At 41.3% G+C, this 13,104-nt stretch overlaps 1 protein-coding gene and 1 long non-coding RNA gene across 2 annotated transcripts in view; one reads left to right on the top strand and one right to left on the bottom strand.

Moving 5' to 3' along the window:
• The window catches only part of LOC106734541 (uncharacterized), a 30,321-nt gene extending 17,504 nt beyond the window's left edge, over window positions 1-12,817 (bottom strand). The window contains exon 1 of the long non-coding RNA XR_001370120.1: window positions 12,668-12,817. This is a non-coding gene — a long non-coding RNA (uncharacterized LOC106734541). The remainder of the gene's footprint in view (window positions 1-12,667) is intronic.
• Window positions 12,818-12,898: 81 nt separating this feature from the next.
• Window positions 12,899-13,104, top strand: part of LOC102494851 (aldose reductase) — a 16,509-nt gene continuing 16,303 nt past the window's right edge. The window contains exon 1 of the mRNA XM_006144994.3: window positions 12,899-13,060. Coding sequence (XP_006145056.2) covers window positions 12,959-13,060 — 102 coding nt within the window. The 5' untranslated portion in view covers window positions 12,899-12,958. The remainder of the gene's footprint in view (window positions 13,061-13,104) is intronic.

Genomic DNA, 13,104 nt, shown 5'->3' with positions numbered 1-13,104 from the left:
CCCTGAATCCTTCTCAGTCCGTCAAAAATCCGTAACTGTGAAACACAATGTTCTCAAGCTAGTATCACAAAGAAGTTGGAGAGATTTTTGACTGGCAGATATGGAGTCTCACATAGTTACAAACCACATAGTTACAAACCCTCTTTCTGAAGATGTCATGAATGGAGAAACACATTCCTGTCTGAATACCTACATAAGCCAGGAAAAGAAAGAAAGTCTAAACTCATCCTCTGGGCATCACTCTCTCACCATGGTCCTTCTTCATTTACAGATCTTAAACCCTTCCGACTGAGAAATCTCAAGGGATAGATTAGTGCCTATTGTCATACTCCCCAACCTGGTTCAAGCTCTTGGGAAAGAGGTTTTTTTCATTGGCAATGAGATAAAGTGAAAAGCAAAGGGTTTTCTAAAGTTTTTCAATCCTGCTCCACTCTCTCAATATCTCTATGTGGTCTACTTCAACCTCTGAGCCTGAAAGCTTTCATCTATAAGAGAGCAACAATGGCTGCCTCAGTCTATCATGGGGCTTAATGAAATCCAGACATAGAGACTACACAGAGGAGATGATTCCACACAGTCCTCTCTTCATCTTAGAGCATCTTTGTCCCAATACCCACTTAGAGGATGAAGAAAACAATGTGTCCTTAGGCTTGAACAATGACAGGGTCCGTGATACTCCTTTGATGAGTTGGGCTTCCTGGTCCTAGCTGCTTTCCTTGTGGCCTGGAAATGTCTTTGCAGCATGGGGGTTTGTATGGAGGAGTCAGATTCCTTCACTGCCTGACACCCGACCACTTATACTACTTGCCATCTAGCCTTTTACACAAGTCATTTTAGTGGGGCCTCTTTTTATATTTCTCTAGACTCTATTTTGCCCTCATAAAGTAGGACATTCTGGGGCCACCAGGTAGTATGGTGGTTAAGGCACTGGATCCCACATGACCGAAAACACAGTTCAAGTCTTGGACTTGGCAGCTTCAGAAACACGTCAGGTAAATGTGCATGTGTGTCCAAAATCTCTAAAGGAGAATGGAAAAAAAAATTACAGTGTGGCCATCCCCCCAGATGGTTAAGGGTGATTTCTCAACCCAACCCTCACTCTGGCAATTGTACATGGCCTATGGCAAAACATCATATAATAGATAGATGTAGTTGTCGAAAAAGTCATGACATATCTTTCTATGCAAAAATTCTGACAACCCAATATATATTCATTGTTTTGGAGGAAATCTTTAGAGGGTAAATTTCATTTCCTTTCACCCATTGCCTCACTTACTCTTCCCTGAAGGGGGTGGAGTAACTTATCCAATATACTCAAGGAAAGGAACTGTAGGAGCTCAGCATAGCCCTCCTGGGTCTGCTCCCTCTCAGAGAAGAAGTCTGTCTCCAGGTTGCTCACACTTCCCATCAGGTAAATGGTCTGCCTCTGAGGGAGACACAGTGGTCAGCATTGCCTGGCACTGAGTGGCACACTCAGCCTAGGAGGCATGTTATGGAACCTGTGGGCAAAGGTCAAACTGTCCTTGCCAATTCAACCTTATCAGAAACAAAGCTGCTATTTTGATTTTCACTTGCCTTATTCTTGTTTCTGTTCAATATAATCTCAACTCAGGAGAGTCCCTCTCAAATTCCAGTAGAACATGACAAATATATGTTTGATGTATTTACTTTGGTTTTCCAAAAAAAATTTTTTTGGAGAGGTTTTTGCTATAGGACGCGTACACTTGCCAGAAAGACAGAGAGAGACAGAAAGTGAGAAATCACTCCCCGGGGGGATGGCCACGCTGCAATCCCTTCTCCTCCATTCTCCTCTCAGGGTCTTGGGCACACACGCGCCCGGCATGAGTTTAAGCCACCGGATCCGGGACTCGAACCGCGGTCGACTATGTGGGAGTCCAGTGACATAGCCATTACACTAACTGCTGGTCCCAGTTTTTCAAAAATTTTCATGCTTCTGAAATATACATTATAATATTTTGCTGAGCATGAAATAAATGTACTTTTTTTGTCTCCATAGATTTCAATTTATATATTTATCATAACCATTACTCAATGTATACAACTAGATAATAGGGTAGAAGTCCAAAATGTTACAACTGAGTTTTTCTTTGGGATGAATTTTTTTTTCAAGAAAAGTAGTTTTAAATTTAATAAATCAAAGAAGTGCTAAAGAACTTTGCTTAAAACTTAAAGCGAGGAAACAGGTTAGGATTCTGTTCAAATAGTAGGTACATGAAACTATTGACAGCTCAAGACAGGACAAAAATCTTTAAAACTGGAAAACAAAGCCTAGAAGAAAACCAGCAATGTTTTAGTCAAAAGTCATAAAATGCTCTTTCACCAGTTTAGTCTAATGTACTTAATCTATCTTCTGTTGTGGTTCAATCTTCCCAATTAAATTCTGGGATATAATATTCAACTCCAGACTTGTCCCTAAGATTAAGTTGGCACTTTTCTTGTTTTTTTGAACTCTTATTTCGGTATGTCTGTCTTTAATTTTCCTGGTATAGCACTCCCTTGAGAACTTCTTGGAGATCTGGTCTGGTATTGGTAATTTTTTTTCAGGTTTTGTTTATCTGACAATGTTCTTGTCTTTTCTTCCCATATGAAGGATAATCTTGCCAGGTACAATATTCTTGGTTGAAATTGCTTTTCCCTTAACACTTTGAATATATTTTCCCATTCATTCCTGGCTCACAATGTTTCCAATGAGAAGTCTGCTGTTAGCCTGATGGGATATCCTTTGTAGGTAACTTGCTGTTTTTCTCTTGTCAATCTTAGTATGTTGTCTTTGTCTGTTGTTTTGGCCAGTCTGGCTATAATGTGTCTTGGAGAAGATCTTCTTGAGTTGATTCTGTTTGGGGTCCTTTGTATGAAATAAGTATACTTTGATCAAGCAAGTTCTAGCACTCTTAAAACAAAAATTATATGACTTTAATGTGTAAGAGGGCATTGACTTATGGCATGGGCACTATCTTAAGCCTTGCTTCAAGGGTAGCTCTCTTGGAATATTTTTATATAATGGACACTGCAATAGACTGAATGTCCATGTTCCCCAAAACTCATGTTGAAATACTAACCCTCAAGGTGATGATTTTAGACAATGAAGCCCTTGGGAGGACATTAGGTCATGAGAATGCTACTCTCGTGAATGAGATTAGTGCCCCCCCCCTTTTTTTTTAGATTAGTGCCTGTGTTTTTTTTTTCCTTTTTGGAGAGGTTTTTGCTAAAGGGCACGTGCACTCGCCAGAAAGACAGAGAGAGACAGACAGACAGAAAGCGAGAAATCATTCCCCAGTAGGGGACTGGTCATGCTGCAATCCCTTCTTCTCCATTCTCCTCTCGAAATGCGCCCGGCATGAGTTTAAGTCACTGGGTCCAGGACTTGAACCATGGCCGACTACATGGGCTGACTACCGTGGCCAACTACATAGCCATTACGCTAACTGCTGGTCCCAATTAATGCATTTTTTAAATAATTTTTTTTAAACTTTATTTATTTAAATTTGACCAGAGAGGGACAGAGAGAGGGAGAGGGAAAATAAGAAAGGAAGACACCAGGTCCAACAGGACTTGAACCGCTGTTGGCCATGCGGGAGTCCAGTGCTTTAATCATCATGCCACCCGCTGGCCCCAATTAATGCAGTTTTGCACAAAAATTTTTACATTCTGATCATCCAATTCTGTCACTGTAATATTTGTAATAGAAAAAAGTGATGAAAAGGTAGGGGTTCTGCAAACTTCTGGAATGTTATGAATTCTGCTTGAGTTGTAAACTATTTTCTGCTGAGACAATTGCAAAATTGAGCTTTGGCAGGGCATGGTATATTCATGGACCTTTGAATTTGTACAAAACATAGAGCTTATTTCTCTCTGTAAATGTTTAATATATTGAAAATTTAATTAAATGTTCATAGAGTAAAGATGTTCTCCAAAACAACAATCCAAATGTTACCGAAAAAAATAGTCATTAAAAGATCTGTTATGACACTTGGCAAATATTTTTTTTTTAATTTCAGACATTAACTCTGAAGTATTTACCTTTCTTATCTCACCATTGTTTCTAAATCTAGCGGGGTGACATTTCAACATTGTGCCTGCCAGTATGCCTACAAAATCATCTCCAAGTGTCAAAATGAACTCAGATTGTTGGCCATAATTTTTAATCATGCCTTTATTTCTCTTTTCTTGGAGAAAAAAAAAAAAGGATGTTATTTTATTTTGACAAGCTTACCATGTTGTATCATAGATTATTCTTCAATAAATTATTTTAAATGTTTAAATTAGGTGTCACTTACATTTATTACCACAAATGGCAGATTTAAAAGAACCAAATATGTCTAGTTTTTAGAAAAAGTTGAGTCACTGATATCCTCCAAAAGAGAGAGAGACCATCCCCAAAGAGTCCTGACACCACAATCACCTCTAGTCTTAAGCCAGCCCTGAATCATGGGCTATCATGTGCCCAATGTACTCAGAGAAGTCTCTAGACTTGAATCAGGGCCTTACCCAAGTGGACCAGCCTTTCAGAGCAACACATTTTATTATGTCACCTTCTGACCCCAAGAATTAGTGCCCTTATGAAAGTGACTCGAGAGAGATTCCTCAGCCCTTCTGCCATGTGGCATTCTAATCTAGAATCTTCTAGATGGCCATCTATGAGGAGCAGACCCTCACCAGATGCGAAACCAGCCAGTAACTTGATCTTGGACTTCCCAGCCTCTAAATCTGTGAGAAATAAATTTTTTGGCATGATATTTTTGGATAGCCCCTTGAACAAACAAAGACAGACTCTGTAGAGGGTTTGTACAAATACTAACTTTTGTTTCCATCTCTTAAAATCAATATCTATATTAATATCTATATATAGCTGTGGCAATCATGCCAGGCTGATGCGATTTTGATCCCATAGTTAAATCAGGCCCAGAACTTGGCATATATTGGTCTTTGGAAAAGTCATGACATACTTTTCTATGTTTTTCTATGTAAAAAAATGCATCTGACTTTTCTGAAGACCCAATAGCTCTGAATGAGGTGTGCCCAAGTGATTGATGCCATTTGATTGGGTCAAAGCAGCCATGGACCTTTATCAGATTATGTCTGTTAAGGACACAGAGTCCATATCTGCCAGATCTCAAAATGCAGAACAGGGAGCCCCTGGCCAGATGCCCCAGATTAGATCTTGGCTGTACCTTATTTACTGTGGGGGGCACAGGTGGGAGAAGAAACCCATTGAGAATCTGAAAGGGAGCTTTGAACTCTTCTCTGGAAGATGCACATGAAACACATGCTCCACTCTTCCCAATCTAAATGATGTATAGTGATTTAATGTATGAATAATAAATAATAATAATAATAAACACGCTCCAAATTGTGCACGTGATAGGGTTTTTTTGGTTACATTGGAGATGTATTTCCTTCACAAAAATAATATAAATAATACTTCCAGTAATTGATGTCTCTCACTCTCATAAATATTCAAGCTTGGCAAATGATTTTGACAATGGTCTTTCCTTTTCTCTCAACAAAAGAAAAAGGGCCTGAAATTCAATTCCATGCCTCCAGAAGGCCTCTGCACAATCGGAGTTTCTGGATGTCTGCTCTCATTTCTTGACAAAAGCTTCTTGAAAAAATGGTGATTCAGAGCTCTGAGTCTGATGAAACTGATGACTCTCGCAACAGTAGACAAGACTTCTTTCAGAATTTTCACAGCATACTTGAAATTTATAATGAAATGTGGAGCCTCCTCAGAGTCTAAAATAGCCCCTCCTTATCTCCAGGCATTCTCCACCCCATTATTTCATGTTTAACTCTCCCAGTGTCCTTTCACTATATGAAACCAACATATTCCTCCATTTAATGAATTTATTTCTTTGTTTAGTGATTATCTGTCTCCATTAGAACTTAAGTTTCCTGAGGCCATGATCTAGCCCAATGTCCACAGTTGTGTATAGAATTATTTGTATTCCTAGGAAGACTGCCTCTCAGTGGTGAGCTGAGTCCATTGCTCCAGAGGGCCAGAGGCAACTGGGCCCCTCTCTTCTCAACCTCCCATTCAGAGAAGTCAGCAGTGCTGTCTAGAACTATATCAGGACCTGGGGCAACAGGAAAATGTGCACCTCTATATACAGTTATAAGAATATCCTTTCATATTGTGAACCAAGTGGAGAAAGCTAATAAGAGCACTATGATAAAATAGCTGTGATTATGTACAAAGCCCTGCACTGCCCAATCCAGTCTGTTCCCTGTCAACCCTCGTAAAAACCCTGTCTGATGGGTGACTTAAGAGCTACTCAGACTCAAGAGTCCAGGGTTGACTGAAAAAAATGATTCCCACACGCAGTAATGCGGGGTCACAAAACATACGAACAGCAACAGTCATCTCCATTTGACATTTTGACCATTTGTTTGTCATGGATTTTTTTTTACATTGATTTTTATTTTTTAAAAAATATTGCATTAAAGTCTTCTTTATCATGATTACTGAGTATGTTGGTGCTGCATGAAGTTGGGAGCATGAGGCAAGCAAGTACCTCACTTGCCTAGTCTTAATTTTGGCCCTGGGGTCAGGAAGCTTGGAGTAGGCCATGGTGGGGATAGTTATTCCATAGAAACTGACAATCTCTGAAAATTAGGACTTCTCTCCACCCTCTCAGAGAACTAGTTGTTCCACATTTATGAACGGGCCACTGCCAACCATTGCCACTGCCTTCTTACGCTTATATCTCTGACACTCTATCCTCTATCTCATCTCCAAATATTCATTTCATGTTCTTGCCTTAACTAGAAACATGCACTGCCATGGGGACATGCTGTTCACTTGAGAGATAGCTAGTTTTTCTCCATAAATCTTCATACCAATGAGCCTAAAAATGAGGTAGAGATCCTCTGCATATTGCAGCTTATAGTCCTCTCTCAATATCTCAGATACATTGAAATAGTATCAAACTAACTGCCCCACTAGCTCATCCACTGACCTCAAGGTCACTCCTCAGTCACTGGAGTTTTTACCATTTTCCACTACCACTTTTGTAGTCGTTCTTGTTGATTCTCAAATCCACATAATTCTTTTTTTTTTTTTCTTTTTAGTTTATTTATTGATTTCCCCTGAGAGAGAAAGCAAGCACCCCAACAGGGTCTTGAGAAAAAATCCACGTCAGCTCTAGCTGGTCCCAAATTATGGGCACAGGCACACCCAGCATGCTCAGGGACGTCTCCAGACATGAACTTGCAACCTCCCCATGTGAGTCATTCTTGCAGAGTATCATGTTTTACTGCTGCATCACCATCCAGCCCCAATAGCCGTACAATTTTTTGGTGACTTGGATATATCAGTTAATTTATCCTTCAGTTACTATATATTTTTCCCTTCTTTACTCTCATTACAATAAATACACTACCATTGAAACTCAAACTTAAGCATTACACTTTGACCAGTACCTTCCTACCTTATTTCCTTTTACATTCATACTTCATCAATGTTTTGACAATATTAATTTCCTAACCTACTAACCTTATCTATTTTTCTTGTCTTCATTCCCCTCTTTATTCAGCTTAGATTCCATGGTTTATCACAATTATTACTTTTTACTCTTCTGTTTAGCTGACAAATGAACTTTTTGTCCCCATCAATAAAGAAGATCAGAGACAACTTACATTCAGATAAAACAGCTAACAATATGCATTTACAGTTCAAACCCAAGGCTTTTAACTCTCTTACTATTTCTTACAGTCCAAAGAAGTCTAGTCTACCTGGATATCTTACATTGATTCACTATGCTAATGACATCATGCTAATTAGACTATGAGCAAGAAGTGGCTGGCACATCAGAGACCTTGGAAAGAAACATGTACTCCAAAGAGTGAAATAAACCCTACAAAGACTCAAGTGTGTGTTATACCAGTGAAAGTTCTAAAGAGATCCAGTGGTTCAGGCATTAGGCATTCTGGGATATTCCCCCCAGGTAAAAGAAAAGACAGGTGATTGCATCTTACAACTATCATAATGAAGCTGAAAGTACAACTTTTGGTCATTCTCTTCAGGTCCTGATGGCTGCATATTTAACACCTGCAAATACTGCCTCAACTCATACTGGATGTCACAAAAGGCTGCCAGCTTTGAGACCCAAAGCAAGAAAGGGCTTGACAGTGATAGAGATTCTTTGCTTGTCCAACCTTCAGTCAGGCTTCTGAATCTTCTGCTAGGCCCATCTGTGTATTTCCTTGTAAAGTCCAGTTTAATTATTTATTTCATTCATGAGAGAGAAAAGGAAAAAGAGATTAAAAAAAAAAAAAAAGGAAAAATACCCTCAAGAGGTTTCGTACGTCATAATCCTCCCCTCAGCACCACAGACAGGCAGGATCATGCTCATGGACACACCTGCATATTCAGGTAGACTGGACCCAGAGTCTTTCTAGCACCTCCAGCATCGTTCAGCAGCATATCTGCTACCTGTACCTCCACAGCCAGACCAGTAAAGTCCAGTTTTAGCAAATAACTTTGCTAAGTTATTTTAGCGAGAACCCTCCTTCATCCTTGATTATCCAACCATCCTCAATATCTGATCAAATTCGTCATCTTTCACCATCCCCCAGGTGACTTGTCTTCAGCAAGAATCCTGTTAGGTCAGTTTAGCCAAAATCTCTCTTATCCCCAATGTTTCCTCTCAGTAATTTTCCATCCACTGACCCCCTACACTGCTTCTTGGCTCTCACTTTCCACTTGCTCACATTGTATTCAGGGTTGAGCTGAATCTCCTTCCCTTACTATGAGACTATGTTGCAGTGGTCTCTGTATCTATGGCAATGGTCCTAAGTGAAATCTTCCTTTCTGTGCTTTAGCAAATATTATTGAGTCATTTTTCAAGAGCATCCAGGTCAGGAGATCTGAGGTAGGAAGGAAAGAGTACAAAGTGTGATAAATCATTACTTCACATGTCGAAGTCTAAGAGATCATCTGCCACAGAAGAAGCAATATACAACAAAACAGACAAAATTCGGACTCTGTCATCAGCTCCTCTACCATTGGCATGGTGGGCACGCAAGCAAAGTAGCCATGGTGGCAGTGATGGAGGCCCAGACTACTAATTACCAAGGCTGATGTAACTACTTCCATCGGCAAGTGTCTAATATGCCACAACAGAAACCAACACCTAGTTTTCATATGGTACCATCCCTCATGGATACTCCAATCCTTACGTCAAGTGTCAATGTATACACCTTACATGTCAGTCATCTACAGAATAACCTACAAGGAAAGCCAGAGATTTATTCTGAAAGAAGAGACACATATTTGGGTATGGATTTTCTTTCCCACAGAGCCTCAGTCATTGCTACTACCCAAGGCCTTTGTGAGTGTTCAGTTCCCTACTACTGATTCCCACATAACATGCCAGGGAAGTTGTCTTAACAACAAAGCAGGCATAAGGGTGAGCATATGACCATGAGGTCCACTGGGTACATCACATGCCACACTGCCCTAGAGCTGCTGAGAGAGTTCTGGGACCACCAGTTAGAGAGACAGCATGTTAGAGGCAGCATTTAAAAGGACAAGACATCATCCAGGTGAAGAACACATATTGAATCAATTATCTGTACGTGGGGCTAAGTCCCTAACAGGAAGAATACATGGTTCTAGGAACCAGGCAGTAGAAGCAGGGGAAAGCCTGCCAATCAGCACTCAGTGATTTCTTGGGTGGACCTGTGCTTCCCTTTCCTACAACTCTGGACTCTGTAGGTTTAGAAGTCCTGGTTGCTAGAGAAAAAACACTTTGCCAGGTGACATAGCAAGAGTCCCATTAAAGTATAAGCTCTGACTAGGTCCTAGGTATTGTGCCAAAGAATCTTCAAGCAAGGCAAGGAGTCACCATCCTAGCTGATGGGACTGATCCTTGTTTTGTGAGGTTCTGCTCTTTTTTGAAAGTTGGGTTGAATAGAGATGTAGGGATTTGGAAAAAGACACTGATGTCATGTTGTTTATTGGCTGAGTTTAGTGAGAGCTCATAGAGCTTTCAGTAGGCTCACAAAGCCCATAGCAGTGCTCACAAGCACTTCTTCCCTCTTGGAGCTATTGTAGTAACATGTGTGGAGAACACTCACAGAGTGACTCCCTCCCTTTCAGAGCTCACAGCGCATAGAGCTAAGCTGAGCTGAGCCAAGGCCAAGCCGAGCCAAGGCCAAAGCCAAGCCAAGCCAAGCCAAGGCCATCAGGGCTCACCAGCCTAAATTAAGACCAAGCAGAGCAGGGCTGCTCTGATCAGCCAGAGGAGGTGGAATGATCCCTTGCTCCATTGTAATTGTGAGTGGCTACATCCAGCAGCCCTAGAATGAGATGGATATGACCTGAAAGGTATGGAGCACATCACCCAGACTAAGCTGAGATTTTAGCTGGGAGCCAGGGGCATTTAGAATGATTGAGGAGAAGAGAAGAGGATGAGTACCGTGGCTGCATCTCACCTGTTAAAACCCCTATAAGTGCCCCTCAGTGAAAGACTTGTCACCCAGCTCCTGGGAGTGTGTATTGGCATACACATTCTGCTTTCATATCCTCAGACATTGCCGTGGCCCTTTCACAAACACTTTTCTCTGTGTCTACACTACCTCTATTTTAATTGCTACAACTTATCTCTGGCTATTATTAGACATTTACAGATTTACTTTATGTGTATAAAACTTTTTCATACACATGCACATGTACTTATGCAGGGTTAGGACTAAAATGAGGCAACTGAAGCACCTAGGACATAAAATTTAAGGAAGTGCTCACCTACTGGAGTGAAGTTTTGTGTTTCCCTCACTCTCGTTCCAGCCCTATACCTATGGGGTGTGCACGTGTGTGTGTGCATGTGTGTGTTTTCCTTTTAAATTTATCCTTGGGAAATAACTCCCATGATGGGACCTTACTGGTTCAGAGTATGTTAAGATACCAATGACTAGAATGTCTCTCAAAAGAATTCCATTGAAGAGTTGTTGTTTTTTTTCTTTAACAAAATGTTGGTATGTGCACAATGGCTTTTATAAAAATCATAGTGGGAACAGGAGCTGTTCTGGGACTAACATAATAGTATGTCCCAACTATAGTTCTATTATCACTATTAAAGTTCCACAGCTCTTGGGTCAGCCTGTGGTGTGGTGGTAACAGCGGCTGGCTCTCACACAGCAGACCATGACGTGAGTCTTGGACCTGGCAGCCTGAAAAACACGCAAGGCATGTGTGCCTGCTTGTATGCCCCAAATCTTGAGAGAATGGAGAAGGGATTGCTCTGTGGCCATCCCCACTTAGGGGTGATTTCTTACTTTCTCCCCTTACCCCACCCCTGCAAGCACACATGCCCTACAGCAACTAAAAAAAAAATCAAAACCCAAAACCTCCACAAATCTGACTTTTCACGTTTGCATAGCCCAGTCAAAACATTCTGGGTTTGGACAGTCATACCTTCTTGCATGCAAACTTTATAATCAGCCTCAGATAGTGAGTCCCTGTCCCTAACAGAAAACACTTCTGTTTACCAGTCAGCTCACTCAGGCCGTATTGTTTTCACAAGTGGTAGCCCTTTGGACTAGACCCAGGAGGTTTAATCTGCAGAACAACCTCTATGTCAGGAAAGATCTAAAGGAGGAAGAAATGTGGGTGATTTGCTGTTTTATGCCAACCAAGTTTCCAACTTTTGGCTCAAATTCAAATTCTATTATTTGGGGACAAATAGCACCAGAATTAGCCTGCAAATCAGTTTTTACAAAAGTCAATGGAAAAGTATCTGGACTAGTCTGTTCTGCATAAATTTTTCCTAGAGGGGGCACTTTCTAAAAAGGCACTAAATGGAAAATCACCAGAATGACATTTAGAGTGGACAAGTTCTGAGTCACTACTGGGCAGATGTAGCTCTGAAACTTGCATAATTAGAGGAAAGATTGGAGGGTGAGGGAGCAGAAGGAACAGGTTAGGGTGAGGTAGGTTATGGAAAGAGGTTGTTGGGAAGAAACCAAATTATGGATAAGGTTCTTCCAGCAACTTTCCTTTTGGTTATCTTGGAAAAATAATCTGTTTTCTACCTGCCAATTAGGGCTGAACAATTCATTTAGTACCTCCTAATTTGAAGTCCTTGAAACTATACTATTAGAGTTAATTTTTTTCTTCTGTGGGTTTCTGCCTATTTGTTTTTCTTCTTCTAGAGAGTTTTGTTAAGTTACTGCACTGGAAGTTGACTCTTTGAGTCTTCCTTTCTGGAGTGGAATGACTGTTACTGATTCTGAATGGGAAGCCTTACTTTCCAAAGTCTTTTGTGTGTTCTGGATCAAGCTTGTCAGAGCTTCCTAATCTCAAGTGATGCTGGCTTTTGTAGGAAGACTTGCGGAACCACATCCACTGTGTACACACATAGCCAGCATCTACGGAGGGATGTAAAATCACTCCAGGAGTGCAGGCGGGATAAATCCGTATTTCTTAAAGGTGTTCTGCAAAAGGATTGCAATCTATTCCTTTGACATCCATCCTTGTCTAAGAATAATGTGCACTAAACTGCATCTTTAGTAAATATTAGTTGGACAGATTAAGGACAGAATATTTGTCAATTCCCAAAGAACAGTATGGTGGATTAGACAATAGAAAAATATATTCTTTTGTTTTTTTAAAATAAATGCAACCAAATCGTCTATCCAATCCGTTTACCTTTAGATGCTTGCTACTTCTGCTAAAGCATTCGTTTTTCCACGTTCTACAGCAGTTGGCTCTTCTGCCACGTGGGTCTCAGGCCAGTACTAACAGTGGAAAGAATCCAGTCCCGCTAGGGCCTAGCAGGAGAAACCGCTTCCCAGACCCCCGGCAATGGTTGCGGCGGCGGCGGTTTCCGCACGGGCCGACCAATCAGGAGGCGCCTTTGAACAATCGCGCGCCTATCGCAGGCGCCCTTTCGGCGGGTGGCACGGGCTATTTAAAGGTGGACGGCCGCTCCGGGGCTGCATGCTTCTGGGCCGGGGTCTGGGGTCCGTGGTAGCTATGGACAGCTGCATCGTGCTCAACACGGGCGCCAAGATGCCCATCTTGGGGCTGGGCACCTGGAAGGTAGGTGCTCTGGGGGGCGCGGTCCCCACGGCGGGGAGGGACCA

Source organism: Tupaia chinensis, unplaced genomic scaffold (assembly GCF_000334495.1).
Source record: "Tupaia chinensis unplaced genomic scaffold, TupChi_1.0 Scaffold000140_1, whole genome shotgun sequence".
NCBI classification, from domain to species: Eukaryota; Metazoa; Chordata; class Mammalia; order Scandentia; family Tupaiidae; genus Tupaia; species Tupaia belangeri.
Note: the sequence above shows the minus strand (reverse complement) of the source record. Positions and strands in the feature narration are given on the sequence as shown.